The 23,596-nt window shown below is 44.4% G+C and overlaps 2 protein-coding genes across 3 annotated transcripts in view; both read right to left on the reverse strand.

The window, feature by feature from the left end:
• Positions 1–7,779, reverse strand: part of LOC134462679 (guanine nucleotide-binding protein G(i) subunit alpha-2-like) — a 127,493-nt gene extending 119,714 nt beyond the window's left edge. The window contains exons 1-2 of one of the 2 annotated variants that reach the window (XM_063215821.1): positions 7,508–7,779; positions 6,908–7,051 (exon numbers count right to left, since the gene is read on the reverse strand). In XM_063215821.1, the coding sequence (XP_063071891.1) occupies positions 6,908–7,025 (118 nt within the window). In that variant the 5' untranslated portion in view covers positions 7,026–7,051; positions 7,508–7,779. Of the gene's footprint in view, positions 1–6,907 lie in introns of both variants that reach the window. The other variant, XM_063215822.1, reaches the window with a different exon arrangement.
• A 4,870-nt stretch (positions 7,780–12,649) lies between these two features.
• Positions 12,650–23,596, reverse strand: part of LOC134462704 (sodium-coupled neutral amino acid transporter 3-like) — a 77,337-nt gene continuing 66,390 nt past the window's right edge. Inside the window, exons 15-16 of the mRNA XM_063215849.1 lie at positions 19,282–19,385; positions 12,650–17,054 (exon numbers count right to left, since the gene is read on the reverse strand). Of these exons, the coding sequence (XP_063071919.1) occupies positions 16,950–17,054; positions 19,282–19,385 (209 nt within the window). The 3' untranslated portion in view covers positions 12,650–16,949. The remainder of the gene's footprint in view (positions 17,055–19,281; positions 19,386–23,596) is intronic.

The raw sequence follows: 23,596 nt of genomic DNA on the forward strand, positions 1-23,596 counted from the left end.
ACCGATACCGATACTGGTATCGGCACCCAATACTGCTCATTATACTCGTACTCGTACTCGTCAAGCACTTGCCGATACCAGGAACGATACTGCTATTACACAAAACAATGCAAAATCTTGTCACGGTCTGTGGACTTGAAAGCAGCATGGAAAAAAGTGCCACCTCATACATTTACTAACATTTAAATTTACATGGAAATGGACAATAAAAAGGTATTGTATTTTGGTGGTAAAAGGTATCGGTATCGGTACTCGGTATCGGCAAGTACACACATTAATGTACTCGTACTTGTATCGGTTTTCAAAAAAGTGGTATCGGTGCATCTCTAAAGCGTAGAGCCCTAGCCGCCACCACACCAGGGGCAGGACAGGAGAGGTAGCAGGGACAAAAGGTGCACAATCTGGCTTGAAGGTGTAATATTTTTAGCAGTTTCTTTCCAGAATTTATGCTGCCCATTCACAAATGTTACCTTTTCATGAATACTTGCCACCGCCGCCATCAAATTTTAAGTATTCATTACACCTAAGAAAATGGCACTTGTCATACATGAAAAGGGAAAAGGGGTAATCTAGGAAAACATTTCCGAACAGTATGAACAGCACCATGACTGTGAAGGCAGAGCAGGGATGTCGATGTACTCAATCTGACGGCCAAAGTGTGAATGAAATGAAATTAATGAATTATTGAAATGAATTATTATTAGTGAGTAAATCAGTGGCTTGTAAAAGTTCAGAAGGTTATTTTCACCACTGATCGGTATGAGGGACTGTGGACTGACATGACCCTGAGGGTCCAGAGGTGTGTTCATTATTTAATTATCTCTTCAGCTCTTATGGTCCGCTTGCTTGCTCACTGCAGGCAGAGCGAGAGAGAACCAGAGAGAGAGCCCGAGAGAGAGAGAACCAGAGAGAGAGCCCGAGAGAGAGCCCGAGAGAGAGCCCGAGAGAGAGAGAGAGAGAGAGAGAGAGAGAGAGAGAGAGGGAGCAGGATGGAGGGAGCAAGAGAGAGAGAGACGCTTCTCACGTTTAACTATCACCAAGGCAGAGACAAAAAGGTAACAGGTAGGCAGGCAGCTCAGCGAGATGTGAAAAATATACACGTAAAAACACACACTGGTCGTCTTTTCAGTCCCCAAACTGTTTTGGACTGGATGGAGGACATCATCACTCATCCTCATGTCCTCACGTGTTCTGTACTGTATACATACGCATGGCCGCGTCCTGTGACCGTGTCTGTTCTGCGAAGGAATTCGGTGTCCCTTGACTTAACCGTGTCACTCCACTTGTGACTGTGCACACACACATCCCATAGCTTACCACTCAGCTCACAACAACAAAACACTTCACCAGATCACTAAGAATTCCCCTCACAAACCCCTCAAATGTCTAGTGTGCACAAGTGCTGCACTGTGTGTGTGTGTGTGTGTGTGTGTGTGTGTGTGTGTGTGTGTGTGTGTGTGTGTGTGTGTGTGTGTGTGTGTGTGTGTGTGTGTGTGTGTGTGTGTGTGTGTGTGTGTGTGTGATGCACACAAATGAGTGTGAAGATATGCATGTGAAATGTGCATGAGTTTTACCAATACTCCAATACTCCTCCCCCATTTAAATACCAGTTTAAAAACAGTTGCACAATGAGGCACAGAGTTACTGTCGGGACTCCCATTTCTGCTCTGTCAGGCAACCCTGCCGGCCAGGGGGGACAAACAGGTATGCCGTCCTGTGCCCAGGGAGAGAGGGAGCCCAAAAATTGGTCGCCACTACTTTGTATGTATTCAGAGGTGGGGGCCCTTTCAGATGATTTTGTCCTGGGCCCCGGCAAAAGTGGTCAGAGGCCCTGTGAGGCAAGCAGGCAGGCAAGCACAGAGGCAAGTTGGCAGTCAGTCAGCCTGACTCCTGTAACGGGCGTAGTACAGGAGGAGAGGAGAGGAGATGAGAGTGTGTTCAGAGTTCATTTTCTGTCACTATCCTGTCACAGCAGTGCAGTCAAGCTCAGCCAGGCATGGTCACCTAAACAGGAGCTTAGGCTTACAGGCACACAAGCACTCTGACACGAAAAGAGGCAAACACACACACATACGAGGGAGCGAGCAAGCGTACACGCGTGCAAACGCATTCACACGCGCACGCATTCACACGCGCACGCATTCAAACACGCACGCATTCAAACACGCACGCATTCAAACACGCACGCATTCAAACACGCACGCACGCATGCATTCACACACTCACACATGCACACACACACTTCTCCAACAAGGACCACTCCTTGGAGACACTTGCTGTCATAGTCTTTCAATCTGCTCCTTCATGCCTCCCTTGTGGAGCAGCAGTAGCCTGCTCCCCTTTCATTGCCTGCATCACAAAACTTGTTGTGAAAACAAACAATAAAATATTCAGCTCTGGTGGAGGAGGAACACTCCCATTGCCCCGAGGCAGTCTTCACATACGGAGATATTTTTAATATATTGACTAGATCACATAAATATGACATGCGCGGGGCTGCTGCAAACTCTAGAAAACGCTGGTACTACGTTTAGCCACAGAGGTATGTTAAGTGAATCGCAAGATAGTTTGACAGTGGAGTAATAGGGACCGGAATGTTGCGACATGCTCTGTGATCGAGAGAGAGAGAGAGACTCCAAGGCACTAATGTCCAGAGGGAGGATGCTGCCAAGGGAAATTTCCATCGCCGTTGAAGTGAAAAAGAAGTGGAGAAGAGGGGAGGGGGGAGGCGGACGTTTAGAAAAACCGAAAAACAGATTCAAATAAATGGTGCAAACGCTGGTGGAATTCATTGGAGCATAGGCCCCTGCGGAGGATTACACTCGGAGCAAAGTTCAAAAACCTCCACTAAGTGAGAGACCGAAAGACGAAAACGGAGAGAGAGAGAGGGAGAGATTGACAGAACAAGGAGTGCACGAAAGGAAGGGAGAAATAATAGGAAGAGGGAGCGGGCTATACGTTTAGCAGCACCCAGGCTATATTCCATGCACCAAAAAAAACCCATTAGGAACATGGACTCAACTATGCAAGTTCTGTTCGATCCCCCATTCAATTCACATTTCACACATCGACATACAGTACTCAGTACAAACACATTCCCACAAATAGTCAACCCTTCCTCTACCAAAGCTGAGCAGACCACTCCATGAACTCTTGAAGTCTGTGTGAGGGATAGTGGAAAAAAGAGGAAAGGGAAAAAAAGACTGAAGGCCCTAACCAACGACAGGCTTCACTTTTTCTACTTCTCCCACTCACTTGGAGGAGGAAGAGGAAGAGGAAGAGGAAGGTAGCAGGAAGACTGAAGGCCCTCACGTTTTCCCCTTCCCTGATTCACTTATTTTGTTTAATTCCTCGTTTCCTTGGAGAGGAAAAGAGGAGGAACAAGAGGAGGAAGAGGAAGAGGAGGAGGTGACAAAGGCAGAAGGAAACTTTTTTGTTTCTCAGCTGTGGGCCAGGTTTCCATGACAGCAGAAGCCCCCTTTAACTGGGCTCCTCGGCGGGCCAAATGGAAAAGGCCTTGTAGCAGCGAGGAGGCTTGCTCCTGCCCCTGCTCATTTCCAAAGCCAGCTCCAAGACTGCCGGCCCGGGTACTAGAGTACATCATGCCAGCCAACCCCGCAAGACATGGGACAACATACTGTAAGCCCGAGTTGGAGCAGACACCCAGGCCTTATGGTCACTGTGTGTGTGTGTGTGTGTGTGTGTGTGTGTGTGTGTGTGTGTGTGTGTGTGTGTGTGTGTGTGTGTGTGTGTGTGTGTGTGTGTGTGTGTGTTCCAATTCATAGTTCTGTATCCTATGTGCCATTTACACTCCAAAGAGGAGTGAAGTGGAGCAAACTACAACAACCAGTGTCATGTTCCTCACTTCAGGGCACCCTAATTCATTCTGACAGTCTGTTTCTCTGGGACTGTAAATATGGGTCTCTCTCTGTCAAAAGCACATCGGCATCAAGCGTTAAAGCTTACAGACCAAAAGAGAAATCTGCTTTTTAATCACTGCTAACAACAACACCCCACCACCACTCCACCATCACCACCACCACCACCCCAAGCCTAACCCTTTGCGGCAGCGAGTCATTTAACTGATTACAATGCAGATCGGGTGGACAACAAAAAGTAATTAAGACCTCAAATAACTGGGGAGCGCCTGGTGTCAACTGTGACAGCACAGGGCATATGGCCAACACTCACCAACTCCTCCTCCTCCTACTCCTCCTCCTCCCCCTGCACTCACCACTGCTCACTCTCTCATTGTGGCTTGAAGGAGAGATGAGTGGAGAGCAGCAATCACAGGGCCTTCAGTCATGTGCACGTTTCTCACTTTGAAGGTGCCATATTTTAAATGCCACCCTGACTGATGCTTAAACACTGTTTCCAGGAACAGCAGACACATAAGACACACACACACACACACACACACACACACACACACACACACACACACACACACAAGACACACACACACGACTGGCATCACACACAAAGACCAAAATGATGAAGCGGGGAGCTGCAAATTGTTTTTTTTTTTTCAAACCACGAGATCCATCTTTGAAGATGACTGTACCGGGAAACTCAGATACACAGACAGAGAGATAGCCCTTTCCTGTTAACCGATGTGTTTCTGACGCAACTTCCTGAGTCCCTGTGCTTCACATCCTTGTGCTGGCAACTCATTTAACCCACGATGTTCTTTAAAAAAAACAATAAGTATTTCTGGGGCTTTTCAAGCCTTTATTAGTTTTTCCCCGAGATGGGACAGTGGGGGAGAGACAAGAAGTGAGTCGGGCGAGAAAGATGCGGAAGGGCCTGGCAAAGAACCCGAGCCGGAATTGAACCCGGGTCAGCTGCATGGCAGACGAGTGCCCAACCATTAGCACCACGGCAGGGCCAAACCCACAATGCTCTAAAACTGGTATGAGATAAGAGGCCAATTGTCTATGGCTATTAACCGTGCAAATGAAGCATTGTTAGTTCATCAGCGGACGGACAGCAGCAATTACCATTATCTTGGAGGAAGAACAAAAAGTGAACATGACACACAGCTGTTGGAGCTTCGACTTCACCTGCCCCTTGGCCTGATTAGTTATCAATTTGTCACAGGTCCAGGGCCAACCCTCAGCAGCCAGGAAGAGACTTTATGACCGAGGAGAGTGACCCCCAGTCAGTTCGCTGTCCTCCATCCTTGTGCGATGGGTTTTATGCGGTGAATGGTAGGTAGTGTTTACATAACAATTCATTAGCCCAGATTGTAATCAGCAGACCTCCTTTACAACCCTTCCTGCTGGATCCAGGGAGAGCTGTTGAATGTTATGGTTCTGCTATTGTGGAGCTCAATACTATGTATACACAATGCATACACCTGTGTGTGTGTGTATGAGAGAGAGAGAGAGAGAGAGAGAGAGAGAGAGAGAGAGAGAGAGAGAGAGAGAGAGAGAGAGAGAGAGAGAGAGAGAGAGCGTGAGAGTGAGAGTGAGAGCTAGAGAGAGCGAGATGATCCTCTGCCAAACTGTAGTCATAATGTCTCCACTTGGCCCAGATCTAGTCTTGGCTGGCCGTGCGCTTCTGCTTGGCCCCAGAGCTTACTCAGATCTCCTCTCTCTCTACAGGAGCCCTGTGTTTGTCAAAATAATGTCATGATAAGAGGCCAAACTGAACTCTCCATGTGTGCTTGTGTGTGTGCGTGCGTGCGTGCGTATGTGTTTTGGCTCTTTCCCCTGCCCACAAAGGCGCATGAAACAGGCCAGCAAACAACCTTGTTTCCCAGGCACACACATACAGGATGACAGATCTACAAACTATGTGGCTAGTCTCCACTTCTACTGTATAACCGGCCGCCTCACACGCCAGGTCAGTGATGTATAATCGATTTACAAAAAAGCTTAAAAGATAAAGACCACTTCTCTCTTTGAGGGGTTTGAGCTCATCGAGAATGAATCAAGAGTAATGTCTTCTTATCTCCAGTATAAATATTAAGATATGAAGCGTGTTCAGTGATTATGGTATGTCCAATAAAAGTATACATGGACATGAAGGTAAAGTCAGTTACTACTATGATGTATCGTCTCTTTAGGGACTGACAGTGGAACAGGAGGTTTCGAACAACAATACAAATTAGAATAGCTTTGTTTTTTTAATGGTAGAGGGTAGTAACACGTAAACGACATGGTGTCTGTTGACAGAACGTCTTTTATATCACAACATCGATCTAGTGATATTTTATGTCAGCCTTGAGAGAAGGCTGCTGAGGTAACTTGGAGGGGTGTAGTACGCTATGACCAAGAAGGTTAGATAGGGTTCGTGACAAACAGCTGGAATCTCCACGAAGAGGACTGACCAAGATTACCCAACTATGTCAACATAATGCGCCAGTGTCACAACACACCACAAATAGCCTTGAAACTGCTGCGCGCGCCACAGCTTTGTCGGAAAGTCAGGAGAAGAACGTTACAGTACAAATGCGGCATTAAACCATGAATTTGTATTTCTTATTCACTTTAAAAAAAATAGTGTATGCCTACGTGTTAACAGTAGGCGTCATGCCTGTCAACATTCCAGGACTTGGCAGCCTACAGAGGATGAAGCACCTGAACGCCCACCTACAATTACAAAGGAGAAGCACTTGAGGGAATAGCCGATTTTATTGACGTTAAATGGAGAGGTGGGAGAATTTAAGTAGACTCTGCCATTGTGGGAGAACATCACTTCAACGAGTGAATGAAACCGAAATGTAATTTGAGAACTTTCATTCATGGTGTGCGTAGTGGAATATTATACATCACAACACAAAAGGAGAGCAAGAGAACATGCCATTCTCATTCTCTCACAGTTTACGCTTTACGCACAGGCCTGGGTTCGGGTGACCAAACGGTGTTGGCCAATGCACATCAGAAGGGGAAGTGTTACTTACCCAAGAGCAGCAGTTTCACTTCCTTAGCTGCCTTCTCTCCATCCTCTCGAAGACCTCTGTCAATGTTTTTGGATCTTTCGGCGGCTGCCTTGTCCTCCTGACTGACAGTACAGCCCATGGTTCCAAGTGCACGCTTCAGGGCGCCTGATGGTTGGGATAGGATTGGAGAAACGGGGTAGTCAGGCCACGGGGGGCTAAGTTTTGCCAGGCAATGGAACACCTTTTTTGTTAAACCAAAAGCACGGTTCCGTGACTTGTGTTGTAAACTGTAACTTCCTCTTTTACTGCGCGCACTTCAAAATTCACCAACAAGCCACTTTAAAAGTGAGCTTGTGTGTAAAAGAGCAAGTTCCAACGTTCTGACTAACCTATGAAGGGAATCCAACACTTCTGGCTATATAGCCTACACCAGAAGAAAGGCGCAATTAATATTCCACCGACGTATCACAGTTTAGAAAAATCGTGAGTCGCAATTATGGTTTATCCAATGAGTAGTAGTGGAGCGCACCAGCTGTTTGTCACAACTGGAAGAATCTCCCTTTAAAATGTTTAAAAACACATCAACACATCCAAAAAGTTCTTCAAATATCCAAGACAAACCTCTCGCGTGTGTCAGGTACAGCAACGAAATGGACCACCGAAGTTCGGTGTGGAAGACTCGACTGGTTAAAATCTGACTCCGACTGAGATAAATTTCTCTCCACGACACCGCTGATGGATTTTAGCCTGCTGCAATGATGTTCAATTCTCCGGTTTCATCCGTATCCACAGACACCGTTAGGTAGTCGATTCGTTTCAACACGTTGTGATTTATTTCTGTGTTTTCGGCGCTGCCACGCCACACCCGAAGTTCCTCTCCGCTAGAAGAGCTGTAGACAGTTTAGTAAGCTTCTGGGTCGCGAACAGCCAGCCCTCTGCCACAACGCCCACTTTCTTTGGGTTGATGGGATATGTAGGCACATCAGTTAGTGGTGTTTCCTTTGGGTAGTGTCGAGAAGACTATCAAATAATCTGCCTATGTATCTCACTATTAAAGTAGGCCTATTATCCTCCCATTTTGTATTTAAGAAAATTACGCTGCTTATTAATGTCCCCATGTAGGAAGCATGCGCGGTAACACTGTAGGCCTAACACTGTTCGCCTAACAGCAACCTTAAATCAATATTGACTGAAAACTGCAAGTTGATTAATTTTTGTATCCATTCTTTCCTGTTTCCAGTTTCTTCACCTTGTGTTATAGCCTGGCCTATGCCGCGTTTTGTTAATTGAATTTGTGATAGGCTATGCCTTTTGAAATTTTGCGAAAAGTAGCTTTTATGCCTATGTAGCTATGTGTCTAATAGCCTACTTGCTTTTGATGAGTCCGAATATTTGCCAACCATTTGCTCCCCCAAACAATGTAAAGATGTATGATGCTCATGTCAGATTCCCTGAAGCCTGCAGAATACCAACGTAAGGTTGTGGCTCAACATTGCCCTCATGTGGATTTTCTAAATGACCACTGGAGTAGGCCTACTTTGGGTCTAACTGCAGATGGGGTTGCCGGCGAGCCTATTTGCTGAGAATACTCAACCACATCATAACAATAGTGCTATGACAGTACCGCGATCCTTAAGTAGAAGATTAAGACATAGCCATTACAATTTTGATGACAGTAGCCTAAGATTACAGCATAGGCTCTGTCTGCGCTAAGGGGTTTTAATGTGGGCCAGGCCTAGTGTAAGGAAATATCCCACATCAAACAGGTTATCATCACCATTTATTTTTTAATAACAGGCCTGACCTAGGCTACCATTACCTTTATGAAGATGGCTCTGACAGGATTAAAGACATATAGGCCTATATTTTTAATGACGAGACAAAAGTATATTGTGAAGGCTTATCACATCACGGATGATGGAGGAAGGATGATACAACACTGGTGGGCCTCATCACCAAGGGCGATGAGACTCACTACAGAGAAGAAGTAGACCTGCTGGCCAGATGGTGCAAAGACAACACCTCCTGCTGAATGTCAACAAGACCAAGGAGATTGTTGTCAACTTCCAAAGGGCCCAAAAACAACTGCCACCACTGACCATCGACGGCGATGCTGTGGAGAGAGTGAGCAGCACCAAGTTCCTTGGAGTGCACATCAGCGACGACCTCTCTTGGACCACCAACACTACATCACTGGCGAAGAAGGCCCATCAGCGTCTCTACTTCCTGCGCAAACTAAAGAAGGCAAGTGCTACACCCTCCATCATGACAACATTCTACAGAGGAACCATAGAGAGCGTCGTGTCCAACTGCATCACAGTGTGGGGAGGAAGCTGCACGGAGAAAAACAGGAAGACACTCCAGCGTGTTGTGAACACAGCGAAGAAGATCATTGGAGTACACCACACGCCTCACCCGGAAAGCACTGATGATCATCAAAGACACAAGCCACCCTGCACACAAACTGTTCAGCCTCCTGCCCTCTGGAAAGAGGTACAGGCGCCTCCGTTCCCGTACCACCAGGCTGGCGAGCAGCACAATGCACCAAGCGATCAAGATGCTGAACACTCAACCCACTCTCCCTCCACTGTCAGCCTCCAGCCAGCAAGGCCACTGACAACCCCCCCCCCCCATCCCCCACCACCATATCTGCGACTGAACATTCCACCTGCACTACTATACTTGTGACTGAACTTTCAACCTGCACTAACTCAAAACATGCACGCACACACACACACACACACACACACACACACACACACACACACACACACACACACACACACACACACACACACACACACACACACACACACACACACACACACACAAGCACACTGCACTTTCTGCACTAAACCCAAACATACACACACTGACACACACACACACACACACACACACACACACACACACACACACAGACACACGAACACACACACAAGACGCACACCGCACCTTCTACCTGCACTAAACACATACACACACAAACACACGCACGCACGCACGCACGCACACACACACACACACACACACTGCTGCTGGTGTACTTGACAGACCTTTTTTTAATATTTATTTTCTTCAAAATGCTACTATTACCATGTCAGAACGCTATAAAGGACTTTTTTTTTTTTTTAGGAAAAGCACAAAAGCACAACAAATACCTCTTAATGTATGTCCTCTACAAGTCTTCTGTTGTCCAGTCTTGCACTTTAAATGTCTGTATGAGCACTGTCTATGTCCATACTGTCTTAAGTCCATGTATAAGTACTGTCTATGTCTATACTGTCTATGTCCTTACCTAGATTAGTCTATGTCTGTATGGGAAAGCAAGAAATGTAATTTCAAATTCTTTGTATGACCAGTGCATGTAAAGAAATTGACAATAAAACCTACTTGACTTGACCTACTTGACTTGACTTGATCACATGCAGGAACTTGATCTGATATGTTGGAATTGATACATTTTGTAAAATTATATAACATGTACTTAATATTTTCATTCTCATTTATCAATAACCATGAGAAAGGAGTTGGAAAGAGAGATGATATATGACTGCTTACACAAAGCCTTCCTAAAACAATACCACTCTATAGGTTCAGAGTCCCACCAGATCTTACAACCCTGGGCAAGGCCTAGGCCAACCTCCAGGAAATCAAGCACTCCGTGACATATTTCCCTCGAAATATGGAATCGTCCTTTATTTAGAAACAAAAGTACAGTTCTGTGTAGAGCTGAAACGGGACACAATTTGATTAAAATGCAGGACATTGCATCTAATAAATACTAAATTCTGGGGGAGGGCCTACTGAGGAGGCTTTTCAGTCAGTTTTGCAGGTGACCGGTGTTACCGACCAATAATAAGCGAGCGCACTTGGGAGCATAATATCATACGTCATGAGCGTCAACTGTCAGCGATTGGTCAGAGCTAATTTCAAACCAGAGGTGAGCTCACTCTTCCCACCCAAGTGCTCCAGGGCACAGAGGATCCAGACCTAAGAGGAATTACGAAGTAATTAATGTGGTCTGGTAAAACCAGGCTAACTTTAGCGTATGATCTCAACATCTCAACAGAACACAAGGAAAGTAAAGAGAAGGAAAAAAATGAAAAGCACAGGTCATGTAGCCCCCATGGCCCTCCTGCCACCCAAAACCAGCCCAAAGGACTCGAGGCACTTAACTGCTATAAATAAATTGTGTAAATAAACAATTTCAATGTAGTATTAAGGGCAAAACAATGAATGCTAAAAATACCCCCTCTTATCTCTCTTGAGTAATTAGCTGAGGGCAAGGGCCAACTGGGAGACACATTAAAATGACAGGGAAGCAGATGAGTGTCCCCACAGCGGGTCGCATGCTGGTGAGAGGGCCCTTGTGTTTTTATGTAAACAATGTCACACCTCGCTGGTTCATTACCCCTTTCCCTGAGGAGTCACCATTGAACACTGCATCTGTAGAATATACTACTCAGCAGTTTGAGACAAGATAATTAGTAGGCCTACTGCATAACTACTATCCGTAGCGTGAACATGACTATGACTGGGGGTGCACTAATGCAAAATAAAATATAATGTAGTGTAATATATAATCATTATTAGCCTATATTACATTGCTACTACAGATTAACAATGTCTCACTGTCAACGAGTCAACTAAAAGTCATCATTAAATGATATTCGAAATACAGGTCAAACGTACGGTTATGGCATGTCAAAATGTCTCAATAATTCATATGGAAATAATATCATATACCATTACTGATTAAGTCGGCTTAACTTATTACCCACCTTGAAAGTGAAAGCGAAAGTGAAATTGGTATGTCACCTTAACATTTGATATTAGACAAAGGTCAACAGACCTTAGTCATATACTGTACAAACTCCAAACAACTGGTGTCTGTGTGTGATCAAGTGGCAGGCTGACATAATTTCCTATCAAGATTGATCATAAAAAGTAATTGAAGTGTGTGCCATTTCAGTGCAGGCCTACAGATAAGTCTCATATAATGTATATCAATGCACCCTGATGCAGCCTAAGAATGCAACCTGTTCTGTATCTGTTGGTGAAGAATAGAAACTGTGTTGTGTTGTCATTTGCATGAGGGATTCGCATCTGTATAATTTTTTTTTCGTATATTCTGTATATTCTATCTGCCTGTGGCGTAAAGGTCATGGCTGATCTCCTTCTGATGTGGTTGTCCGTCCATCCTCCACTGCAAGCCTCTAGTCCCCAGTAGGTTGTAGTGGTCCTGGCTATGGTGTGGGCCATATGTCACTGCCCACTCATCACTACTAATGAGGATGTCATGGACTAGCCTGGAAGATCTCCACTGACCACCTACCCCCATATCCAGCCACCCCCCACACACAGACACAGACACAGACACACACACACAGACCACTTTTTGCTTTCTTTTGTAGTTACGTGTAGCAAGCTTGCACTTTTGTTTGTTTGTTTGTTTGTTTTACTTTATTTGTCACTATAGAACAATGGAGGAGAGCCAGGAAGCAAGTTGGGAGAGAGAGAAGGGGAAGGTATGGCAAATTAACCAGGCCGGAATCGAACTCGGGTCGCCGGAGTAGCAGTCCAGTGCCCAGCCATTAGAGCCACGGCTGGGCCTAGTTGAACTGTTGGGAGTTTTATTTGTAGTTACATATCACTTTTTGCTTTCTTTTGTAATTACGCGTAGCACAACGATTTTATCTGTGTGCAAAGAATTCAGAGTTTTTTTCAGTAACAAAACAAAAACACTCAGTAACATCCGGATTTCCATCTTTTTTATTTCAACATTGTTTACAGTACAATAACTGCCAGCAATGTACTCAATGTTCAGAGATAACAGAAAATAAAGACATAAATTGAAGGCTTTTTAAAAAGCACTTTAAAAATTATTACATATCTTTTCTTTTTTTAATATCTGACTAACCCTGCTCCTTCTATTTACAATGTACAAACTAGATGTGCATATCGAATATAAAGGGTTTACATTTATATACATTATTTATAAATGCTGCCACGTAAGTCGAAACTCATACAAGTTTGTTATTCACCCATATATTTAGATTTTTTTTCCACTGAATCACAAAGGGTAAATAGTGAAATGAATAAGACCTGGTTACCAGACACAAGAAAGGGTTTTGTTGGAAATTGTCCAGACTTTCAAAAATATCTCCCTCCAGCGCTCACAAAATCAGTTATCATTGTGCTTCACTTCCTTCTATTTCATCGACACGCAATTGAGGTCAGTGACAGTGACCATCCCAATGGCCAATGTTTGACCTTGCAAGTGACAAATCAAAGCTTGTCTTGTGCCATATACTGTTCCAACGATGGGAGCAGCTCCTTTTCATTTGTGCCATCTGATGCAGTTACCATTAAGAAGAAATTTTAATTGCTACAGTGAGTGTATAAGTGCTATATCAGCATAGTGTTTTTACTGTCCAAATGTGAACCAAGCCACAAACTCAAGTTTCAATTTTATTAGATTTTTTAATGCCAACAATGAGTACTACAAGGACCTTGTTCTTGTACTAGGACCCATCTACCTCCTCCTCTACTACTGGTAGTCCATCTGGCTTGCATGGCCCATATCAGTCTGGTCTATATCCAACAAGAGGATCAACCATAGAGGGACGAGCCCCCATAATCCATCATGAATGCAGCAAAATTGACACCGTGACACACCGCAGGTGGCAGTGAGACGTGTTTAGAATGATGAGAAAGGGAAGTTAAACGAGTACGAACAATGTACCACACGCACACGCGCACGCACAAAGACACACACACACACACACACACACACACACACACACACACACACACACAAATACACACTTACTCACACATGGTCATAGAGGTCATAACACTGACTAAAAGGGAAAGAGGATGTTCTTGATGTTTGTGAATCCAACTCACTTTGTAACAAACGTAACATTAAAATACTGTATGTATCCAAAAATATGTGATGATTAGCAAAGTCTGTGCTCTTTGTTGTAACATGTAAATAACAATAAAAAACGACAAAAGCAATGTTTCATTTTTTTCTGATGCTACAAAAGAACATCACTGTGAACCAACAAGGAATGGACTAGCATGTCAAATTGGTTTTCACTAATTACTGATCACTGAAGTACGTTCTTCTTCATTTCTTTTTGGAGCACAAAGGGAGAAACTGTTTGATATGCTGTGCTGCTGCATAGTTGCAATATTTTGCTCCAGGCCTTCAAAGCAGGTCCTTAATTAATTAATTAATAATGCAATTAAACACAGGGTCCATTTATCAATTGCAGACCTCACAAAACTGTAAGTACCACGGTTTTAATACACCTACAACAAGTTTATATGTTTTGTTTTTATATTCTTTTTTCCTCATCTTGAAGAGAAAAAGAAAAACACTGATCCTTACAGAACATTCACTGACTAAGTCTTACATATTCACTCCAGAGGTTGGAGGATGAGAGGAGTCACATCACAATATTTATACCAGAGATGACGATGGGTTTTTAACATGGGGTACAACTGCAGTTGGGGACGGAAAAACACGAGTTATAATTTTTTTAAAATGTAAAAGAAAACATTCTTGTACCATGTTAGACAACAATTCTTAAAATTTCCAAGAGCAATTTTCTTGTGCCTTTTAAATGAGTTTTTTCCTGACATATATCTCTCAAACAAATTAGTTAAAAGCCCACAAAACCATGTCATTATGCCTACAAGACCTATTAGTCTATGAGTACTTGCACATGTCATAATCATTTCTTGACCCAGTCAGTTGATTAATTGCTCTACGCTGTTGTGCTTCAGAATGAAAGTGCTAAAGCTAACCTAGAGTCACTGCTACATAGCGGTGCATTACAGACCGACAGGCAATGACCTTTGTTTTCTCAATGAGGTCAAACCTAACATAGTTTCAATCCAATCTCCGACCTTTATCTCACAGATTTTTTTTTTCATTCTTTTTTTTCCCTGTGTCTGTCACTTCAGTTTGGGAGAGCACAACACAAACGCCAATCCTGGCCATTATGTGTATGTGGAACTACGCCAACTACTGATGCTGCATTCACACCTGTTAGCAAGCCACACGCACAGGAACACACACGCACACGCGCACATGCACACGCACACGCACACGCACACGCACACACACACCATCAGCAACATGCACATACATACTACTTACAATCTTTCATTTAAACACACACACACAGCAGCTGCTAAGAGGTTGACATCTCAACCTCCAGCTCTATAAGCACAACAGTTTACATACACCCTCCTTAGTAGACTCTCCTTCACAAGAGAGGACCCTGTAAAAATCTTTTTATATAATATATTTATCGATATAGTACTTCTGTTTATATACGTATATACTTTTTGGTTATCTCTGACTACTGTCTGCGTAATACTCAGAAACAACACTATGACACCACGGACACCACCACGCTTCCAGTCAGCACCACTGGAAAGAAAAAGCCCCACAAACAAAACACAAACCAGACCAGGGGAGTATTCCTAGATCCTGGCTAAGGAGTAAACCAGCTCAAATTACCCTTGAGGTAGTGGTAAATCACCTGATAGAAGAGCCTGCAGTCTTCAATTTCTTAGCTAAAGGACACCTGTGGACTATCTATTAGGATATTTACCACTTTCTGTAGGTCACCTTAACCAGGTTTATCACTTAACCTTGTTCTTGGAATGGCACCCCCAGGACGAACCCCCCTCCTTCACTAAACAAACAAACAACCATCTGTTTACATAGACGTCATGGCGGCAATCGCGATTCAGAGGTTACGAGTGTTTTCAACCAAAACATTAAATAGAGATCCTGATGTGCAGGAAACAGCTAAAACACACACACTCTCTCTCACACACATACACACTCACATACACACACATGCGACCACAGGACGTTCTGAAAATAACAGGGAAACTTTCCAGAGCAAAGCGCGTTACAGACTCTGATGATATGCTTTCTTGGAAGAGCGGAGATACTGTAAGAGGCAAGAACAGGACGTGATGAGACTCGATCACAGCCTTTCAAGAGAAACACTTGACTCTTGTAGAGTACTGTATATGTATATCGGGTGTAATACATACAACCTTATCTTCTGAATACTGTTTGTGCACATACTGAATACTGCCCAGGTATGTAAAATATGGTAATTCATGTGACGATAAGTCATGGGATGAATCATGACAACAAACAATTACAAAACAAACAAACAAAAAACATGATAAAAAGGTTGTGCTTCCACAAAGACAATTCGTCTGTCAGACTTCCATATAGCCAAGCCCTTTCTTCAGCTATTGCACAGAGTATTGCCATGTGCTGAGAATAAGAAATAAGTTATTACACCGGAGAGAGAGTTGTACCCAGAGGTACCTAAACTACTTTGAGCAGACCACAGTCCAGTCGGTCTCCAATCCATTGAGTCTCTGGTTGACTGGCTGCGGCCTCTTATTGACGGAGGTGAAAGAATCACGAAAAAGACACCCACATTCACAAAAACAAAAACAACAACAACAACACTGCAAGTTGCCATGGTAGTGATGAGAATATGAGAAATGGCTACGTAGGCTAAGTGTAGTGAGATTTGAGATGTCTTTTTTTTCTTAGAGAGAAACACCATCCTTTTCTGTTTTGTTTTGTTTTGTTTAGTTTTGTTTTGTTTTGTTCCTGGAAAGTGCAGACTGCTTCGTTCTTTTGGAGCAGGGTAACTTTGGCGGGCACCTGCATGGAGATAGACAGAGGCAGACGACGTGGCTCCCGGAGGGAGGAAGCCATGGATATGAGAAAACTTGCATTGTGGAATGGCTGACATAATCAGGCTTCTGCTGAAACACTGGCCTTGGCTGAACTTTCCAAGAAGAGTGCGAGTGAGAGAGAGAGAGAGAGAGAGAGAGAGAGAGAGAGAGAGAGAGAGAGAGAGAGAGAAAGAGAGCGAGAGAGCGAGAGAGATAGAGATGTGCATTCTCTGCAGTAATGACCCAAAATGACACACAGAAGATAAAAATAACATTATAAACAACATAAAACACCCCCCACATGCACGTGACAGTGGGGCGGGGCTTAGTGACCGCTGCTGGCTTTACTGCTCCCTGTTGTCCAATCGATGACGATGAAACTCAAGCTCATTGTCATAAACAGGAAACCCAGGATGGCAAAACACAGCGCCTGAAAAACAGACAGAGAGGGAGAACGTGAGAATAGGACAGAGAAAAAAAAACATACAGAGAGAGAGAGAGAGAGAGAGAGAGAGAGAGAGAGAGAGAGAGAGAGAGAGAGAGAGAGAGAGAGAGAGAGAGAGAGAGAGAGAGAGAGAGAGAGAGATGGGGTGTGTGTGTGTGTTTGCGTGCGTGCGTGGGCGCGGGTTCGTGCGTGCGTGTTTGTGTGTGTGTGTGTGTGTGGAGGATGATGATGGGGTCAACGAGAGTGTGAGGGGAGGACAAAATGAGAAGATTGAGATCGGATAAAAGACGACGGTGCTTATTGGAGAAACGAGAAGAGAAGCAGTCAATTCATTGTCCAATTTGCTAATGTGTCAAATCTGTCCCGTTCACACCCATCTGTGTGATGAAAGCGGCCTTAACACGCTCTGCTGTGCGCAACTGCATTTATATTATGAGTACGTCCTGCTGCTATAACATGTGCTGCCTGTGACATTTTAATCCAATCATACTCCTGTCATTACGTATGCCCCTATCGAGCTCCATAAGCCCTGCCATGGTTGACCAAGCTTTTCCATTTAGATTTGAGTAAATATTACCCTGTGGCTCCTCTTAGGCATACACCTAAATCCTGGATAGGGATCTTTTTTACAGGTGTCTACCAGTGATGCGCGGGCTGACCCGAAAGCAGCGGGCGCTTGCAATTAACTGCGGTCGACCGCAGGCACGGGTTATGAAATATTATTTTTAATGAAATTCGGGTCGGGTGCGGTCGGTCAGGACCTTTGAAATGATGCCGAATTTTAAAGTAGGCTATAGGCTAGCCAATAGGCTATAGTTTACTTTAGCAGACAGGGACATTTTTTGCGAAATAGATCAAAGTTTATATGGCTGAATACCTACGATGGTGCCACGCGCTCTGCAGGAGACTTAATGAGGCTCCTGCGTCGGCCGAATATCTTCTGCGCGCAACTGGTGCAGCAGGTGCAACCATTGAGTGCATTTTGAAGAACACAGAGGGTGCTCTCTAAACAGTGCAGTGATGGATATAGCCTACATATTTTCTTATACAATTGTAATGGTTTCGCGCTCATGGGTTGCTTACAGAGTTTGTTTTCATTTCCTGTGTCGTACCATGACTACGAGGCAATCCACTTGACGGCTGGCTCCGTCTGCTCACCAACCTATACAGATTAATTTTCTCCATGTATCCAAACGACGATGTTACCGAAATAAACAGGTGACAGTCGGCAGTCCTCATTGCATGGCCTGGGTTCAAAAATCCAACATGTCCTGTTGAAATGCACAGCTGTCTTGTTCTTGACGCAAATTCCTTTTTTAAGACCTTTATTGACGTGATTGTGCTTTGCCAATGACGCTAGGGTGTTCATAAAGACGCACGGCTACTATTTTCAAAGGCGGGTCGGGAAGCGGGCCGGGTCAATATTTTTTCATGAATATTTCTTGCGGGCAGGGCAAGCGGGCGGACTAGGGAAAAAAGCGGTCGGGTGTGTCTTGTTTTTTCGTCGACCCGCGCATCACTGGTGTCTACCAATTATGTTTTTGACTAGAAAACTTGAAAACCTTGAAAAAATGCAAACCTAATAAGAGTTGCATGTTAGAAATATGGCTGAAAGTTGATTATTACAGCCACACCATGGCTTTGCAGCCTAGGCACAGCTTCAACATCACATTTACGAAACACATTACCAATTGATGGAATCTGATGTGCTGCCATCATCATAAGCTCTATGAGTTGGCTGAGTTGGGAGTACATGCATGCAGGAAACACAAGTTTCCCTTCATTAGGCGTGTGCATTCCTTAGATGCACTCTCATCAGTGACAGAATAGCCCCCAAGACGCAATAAAACTACAGTATAGCTGGCATGAACACTTGGGATGGCCAGGGTAAAAACACTGAGTAACTGTTAGTAAGAAACAGGGGCAGATCTATAGAAGGGACAAGCAGGGCATTTGCCCCTGGGCACAGGGCCCTCCCATATTGCTTGCGGGGGGCTTATTATGACCTTGCCAGGCTGCAAGGGTCCCTATCAGGGTTTTACCCTAGGGCCTGTGTGTAATTAGCCTGCCACTGGTAAGAAAAAAGCGTTGCTGGTGAAAAGAAGAGTAGGCAAAGAAAAGAGGGGTAGCTAGAGGAAAAGAAGAATAGAATGGAAGGTGGAGAAAAGGAAGGTAGAAGAATAAAAGAAGCGTAGGATGCTTGGGGCCTCACCAGGATCTTTTGGGGCGAGCGCATGGGCTCCTCTTCTTTGGGCACGATCCTCATGTAGAAGACCGCAGGGAAGATGAAGATGAGACATGGGGCAGACGTGGCACCTGGAGAGAGAGAGAGAGAGAGAGAGAGAGAGAGAGAGAGAGAGAGAGAGAGAGAGAGAGAGAGAGAGAGAGAGAGAGAGAGATGCGACAAATATTCAAAAATTAGAGAAGCGCACTTTAATAAATGTAACCAAGTAATCCCGGGTTTCCCGGATCTGAATACAGATACATCATTATCTATCCTACTGGGACAACAAGGGCAGACAGCAACGCTTGCTGCCAAATATGTCAGTGCATGCCATAGACAGAGGGACATTGAATAGACACCACAAAAGCCACTACACCCCCCCCCCACACACACACACACACACACACACACACACACTATGCACCCCCCCCCCACACACACACGTTTCTGTTTGCTTTCTTTTCTTGCTGATATTATCAATGCAATTGCAAGCATTCATTTGTGTGTTTGTTTTAGCACTTATTTCATTATATTATCATTACCAATGTATCTTCAACCAATGCTTTGGCAATACAAAATGATTTTTGTCATTCTAATAAAGCTTCTATGATTTGAATTGAATTGAATTGAATTGAATTGAATTGAGAGAGAGAGAGAGAGAGAGAGAGAGAGAGAGAGAGAGAGAGAGAGAGAGAGAGAGAGAGAGAGATGTTTCAGAAGGGGAGGAATAAAATAAATGAAAGTAAAAATTTAGAGAGGTAAATAAAGATAAATTGAATTGAGTGCAGACCAGAAAGAGAAGAAGTAGAGAGAAAAACATCTTCATAAGAAGTTTTTCATTTTACATGTAAGTTTAAAATGGGAGGCTGGGAGCCTCTAGTGGTCAATGAGAGTTACTGCCACACAAAATACCTGAAATAACGGGGCCAAAACATGCATCCAATCTGTACAGTGTTCTGGACATACCAAGTGATTAAATGAATGAACATAGGCCTCTAAAAACTCTTTGTTTTGTCTGCTTATTTTTTCACCACAATGTTTATCGGACACCCCCTGTAAGATTGACATTCACTACAGTCACTGTTACAGAGTAAAATTCCTTTGTTTAAAAATAAATTCATTAATAAGTTTCAATTATGTAAGGGTTAACGTTCGGCGAGAAGGTCGCTACCGTGGAATAGCAGCACGACAGAGAGAATCTTTAGACCCCGACGCGGAGCGGAGGGGTCTTGTTCTCTCTGAAGTGCTGCTATTCCACAAAGCGACCGACTCGCCGAAAGTTAACCCGCTTATTATATGGATATACTTAAATGATTCACACATGGCGGGGGCATTTCTTTAGACCTATTTAATGTTAAGATTGTTGCTGCGCAAAACAAAACAGTGCCGTTGTGGAACACCGCTAGGCAACAGCTAGGTAGCCAGGACAACAGGTGTTGTCTATCACAGCAGCTGATTAGAGTGACAAAAGACCGGACCCCCTGCGGAGTGATATGAAACATTCGCTTTAGCCACTGACTTGTAGGCCTATACAAGCCAGTGGCTTTAGCAGTGAACGTCTTGTTGCCATTGACAGCGGTAGCCAGGACAACTGGTGCTGTCTATCACAGCAGCTGATTAGAGTCTTGTTGAAAAGTCGCTTTAGCAGTGAAAAGTCTTGTTGCCATTGACAGCGGTCTGTTATAGACCAACCCGTTCGTTATCGAAAAATAACAGACGTCCGAACGTTGGGGAGCCCCGTTGAAATGAATGGAGCATTCGACAGATGACGTCACAACCATATAATAAAGCTGAATAACATGAACCGTTGCCTCTCCCAAAAGCTCTAAGCCTCCAAAACTCATGTGACATTCAAGTCCCAAGATGTGACATTTCTCATGTGAAAACTTATTTTTGTACAGTAGGGAACAAATGAACCCGCCAATGTAATTACTATTGCAGTCAGGCAACGCTGCACACAAGCGGCCACCAATTCTAACAGGTACTTAATTAAGACAACTCTGTAAGAAAGTACAGTGTGTGTGTGTGTGTGTGTGTGTGTGTGTGTGTGTGTGTGTGTGTGTGTGTGTGTGTGTGTGTGTGTGTGTGTGTGTGTGTGTGTGTGTGTGTGTGTGTGTGTGTGTGTGTGTGTTGGTACGTATGTGTGTGTGTGAGAGAGAGAGACAGAGAGAGAGAGAGACAGAGAGAAAGACAGAGCGAGAGAGAGAAGGAGAGCAAGACAGAGCACGCGCGTGCGCGCGCGAGACAGAGAGAGAGAGAGAGAGAGAGAGAGAGAGAGAGAGAGCACCTGCATATTTGTAATATGTGAGTGCATACTGTGTACACTCATCTGTTCCCCATTTCATATCTCTCCATCCTACTCAGTCAGCCACTAAGCTGATTATTTTACTATGCTGTTCTGGCTTCATGCAATGAAAAAAAGTTGCCCCATAGAGTCCCATGCTGTAGGTTACCCCGAGGTGACAAGCCATGCCAGAGCCTACAGCACAGGCACCGAAACCAGGTCAGTGTCCTTGGCTCCCTCAGCTGGGTCGATACAAACCCACAAAGGCATGAGGTCTAAGCTGTGAAAGTGGAACAACAAACGCGCCCGCCTCACCCACACCCACAACCCATGCGTACACCCACCCACTACCCCTTTAACCCATTAGCACAGCGCATATGTTATAACCTTACTGTCACCAAAAGTTTATGGTTATGTCTTCATCTGTTACTTAAGGCTTTCGGTACTGTCATAGCAATTGTTATGAAGTAGTTGAGTATTTTTCAGCAAATAGAGAATAGGCTCGTCGGCGACCCCATCTGCAGTAAGAGGCTACAAAAAAACCTGATGATGGCAGCAACCTGAAATGTCTGCTCTACTCTGCTCTGACCAAAATAAAAATAAAAAACTCCTTGTGCTTGACCTTAGTGTCTTATTTAGTGTGCGAACCTGCTCCTACTTTGAACTACAAAAACCCCCGCCAGACACTGGTTGCATAACCATGCTAAAGCCTTCATAATGTACGTGATTCATGCCGAAAAAAAGCAAAGCTTTCTTCGGCTGATTACATGGCTTTTCCACACATTCATCAGTGTAAGTGTACACTGCTGTGTACAGTAAGCCCGGGCGGGTAGGGGGGGGAGCTTACTGGATCAAACAGTCGCTGGGGAGATGAAAGTATTATTTAAGAAGCGCGGATCTCAGAAGGGGTCAAAGGTCAGCTACTGGCCATAGGCCAACACACACGCACGCACACACACACACACCCACACACACACGCACACACACATGCACACACACACACACCACACACACGCACACGCACACGCACACATACACATACGCGCGCACACACACACACACACACACACAGTGCACATGGAGCTAAAGGCCCATACACCCACACAAGCACACACACACACACACACACACACGCACAAGCGCACACACACACACACACACACACACACACACACACACACACACACACACACACACACACACACACACACACACACACACACACACACACACACACACACACACACACACACACACACACACACACACAGTGCACATGGAGCTAAAAGCCCACACACATACTGTATCAAATAGTATGTACATAAGAATACTGGAATCAGGGTTAAGCTGCATCACATGGACAATAGGGTCAGCCAGGAAGATTACAGTAACAACCCGGGGGGTCAAAAAACAAAGAGTTACGGGTCAGGAATGTACAATGTAAAAAAATGTAAAGGAACTATTGACCAACTAAGCTGGAGTAAGCTTACACTGTAAAACATTGCAAGTGAGTTAAACGTAAAAAAGTAAGTTGCCCTGCTGCCTTAAGTTTGTAACTTGAGTAACTTGAGACTTTGACTTCTGAGTTGACACAAATATAAGCCTCAACTTACAAACTTAAGGTAGCAGGGCAACTTATAGGGTTTTCATACCTGGTCCCTTTTTTTTAAAGATATTTTTATGGGCTTTTTGTGACTTAAGTTATTGATGACAGGACAGTAGAGATTGGACAGAGAGATGGGGGTAGGGTTGGGACATGACCCAGGCCGGACTCGAACCTGGGTCCCCATGGGCATGCAAGCCCAAATGAGGGGGCTTAGCACGCTGCGGCACAGCACCCGCAACCCCCCCCCCCCACACACACACACACACACACACCTGGTCCCCTTTAAGTGATTCAAACTCTGTCCTCTTTAAGTGGACCGAAAAGTGAACCGACAACAAAAAGACTCGGTTATGTTTTTGTTCATATTGTGAGTGTATTACATAAAGAACTCGCTGATCTTTCTGGTCATGTCA

This window comes from Engraulis encrasicolus, chromosome 14, assembly GCF_034702125.1.
Source record: "Engraulis encrasicolus isolate BLACKSEA-1 chromosome 14, IST_EnEncr_1.0, whole genome shotgun sequence".
Lineage (NCBI taxonomy): Eukaryota > Metazoa > Chordata > Actinopteri > Clupeiformes > Engraulidae > Engraulis > Engraulis encrasicolus.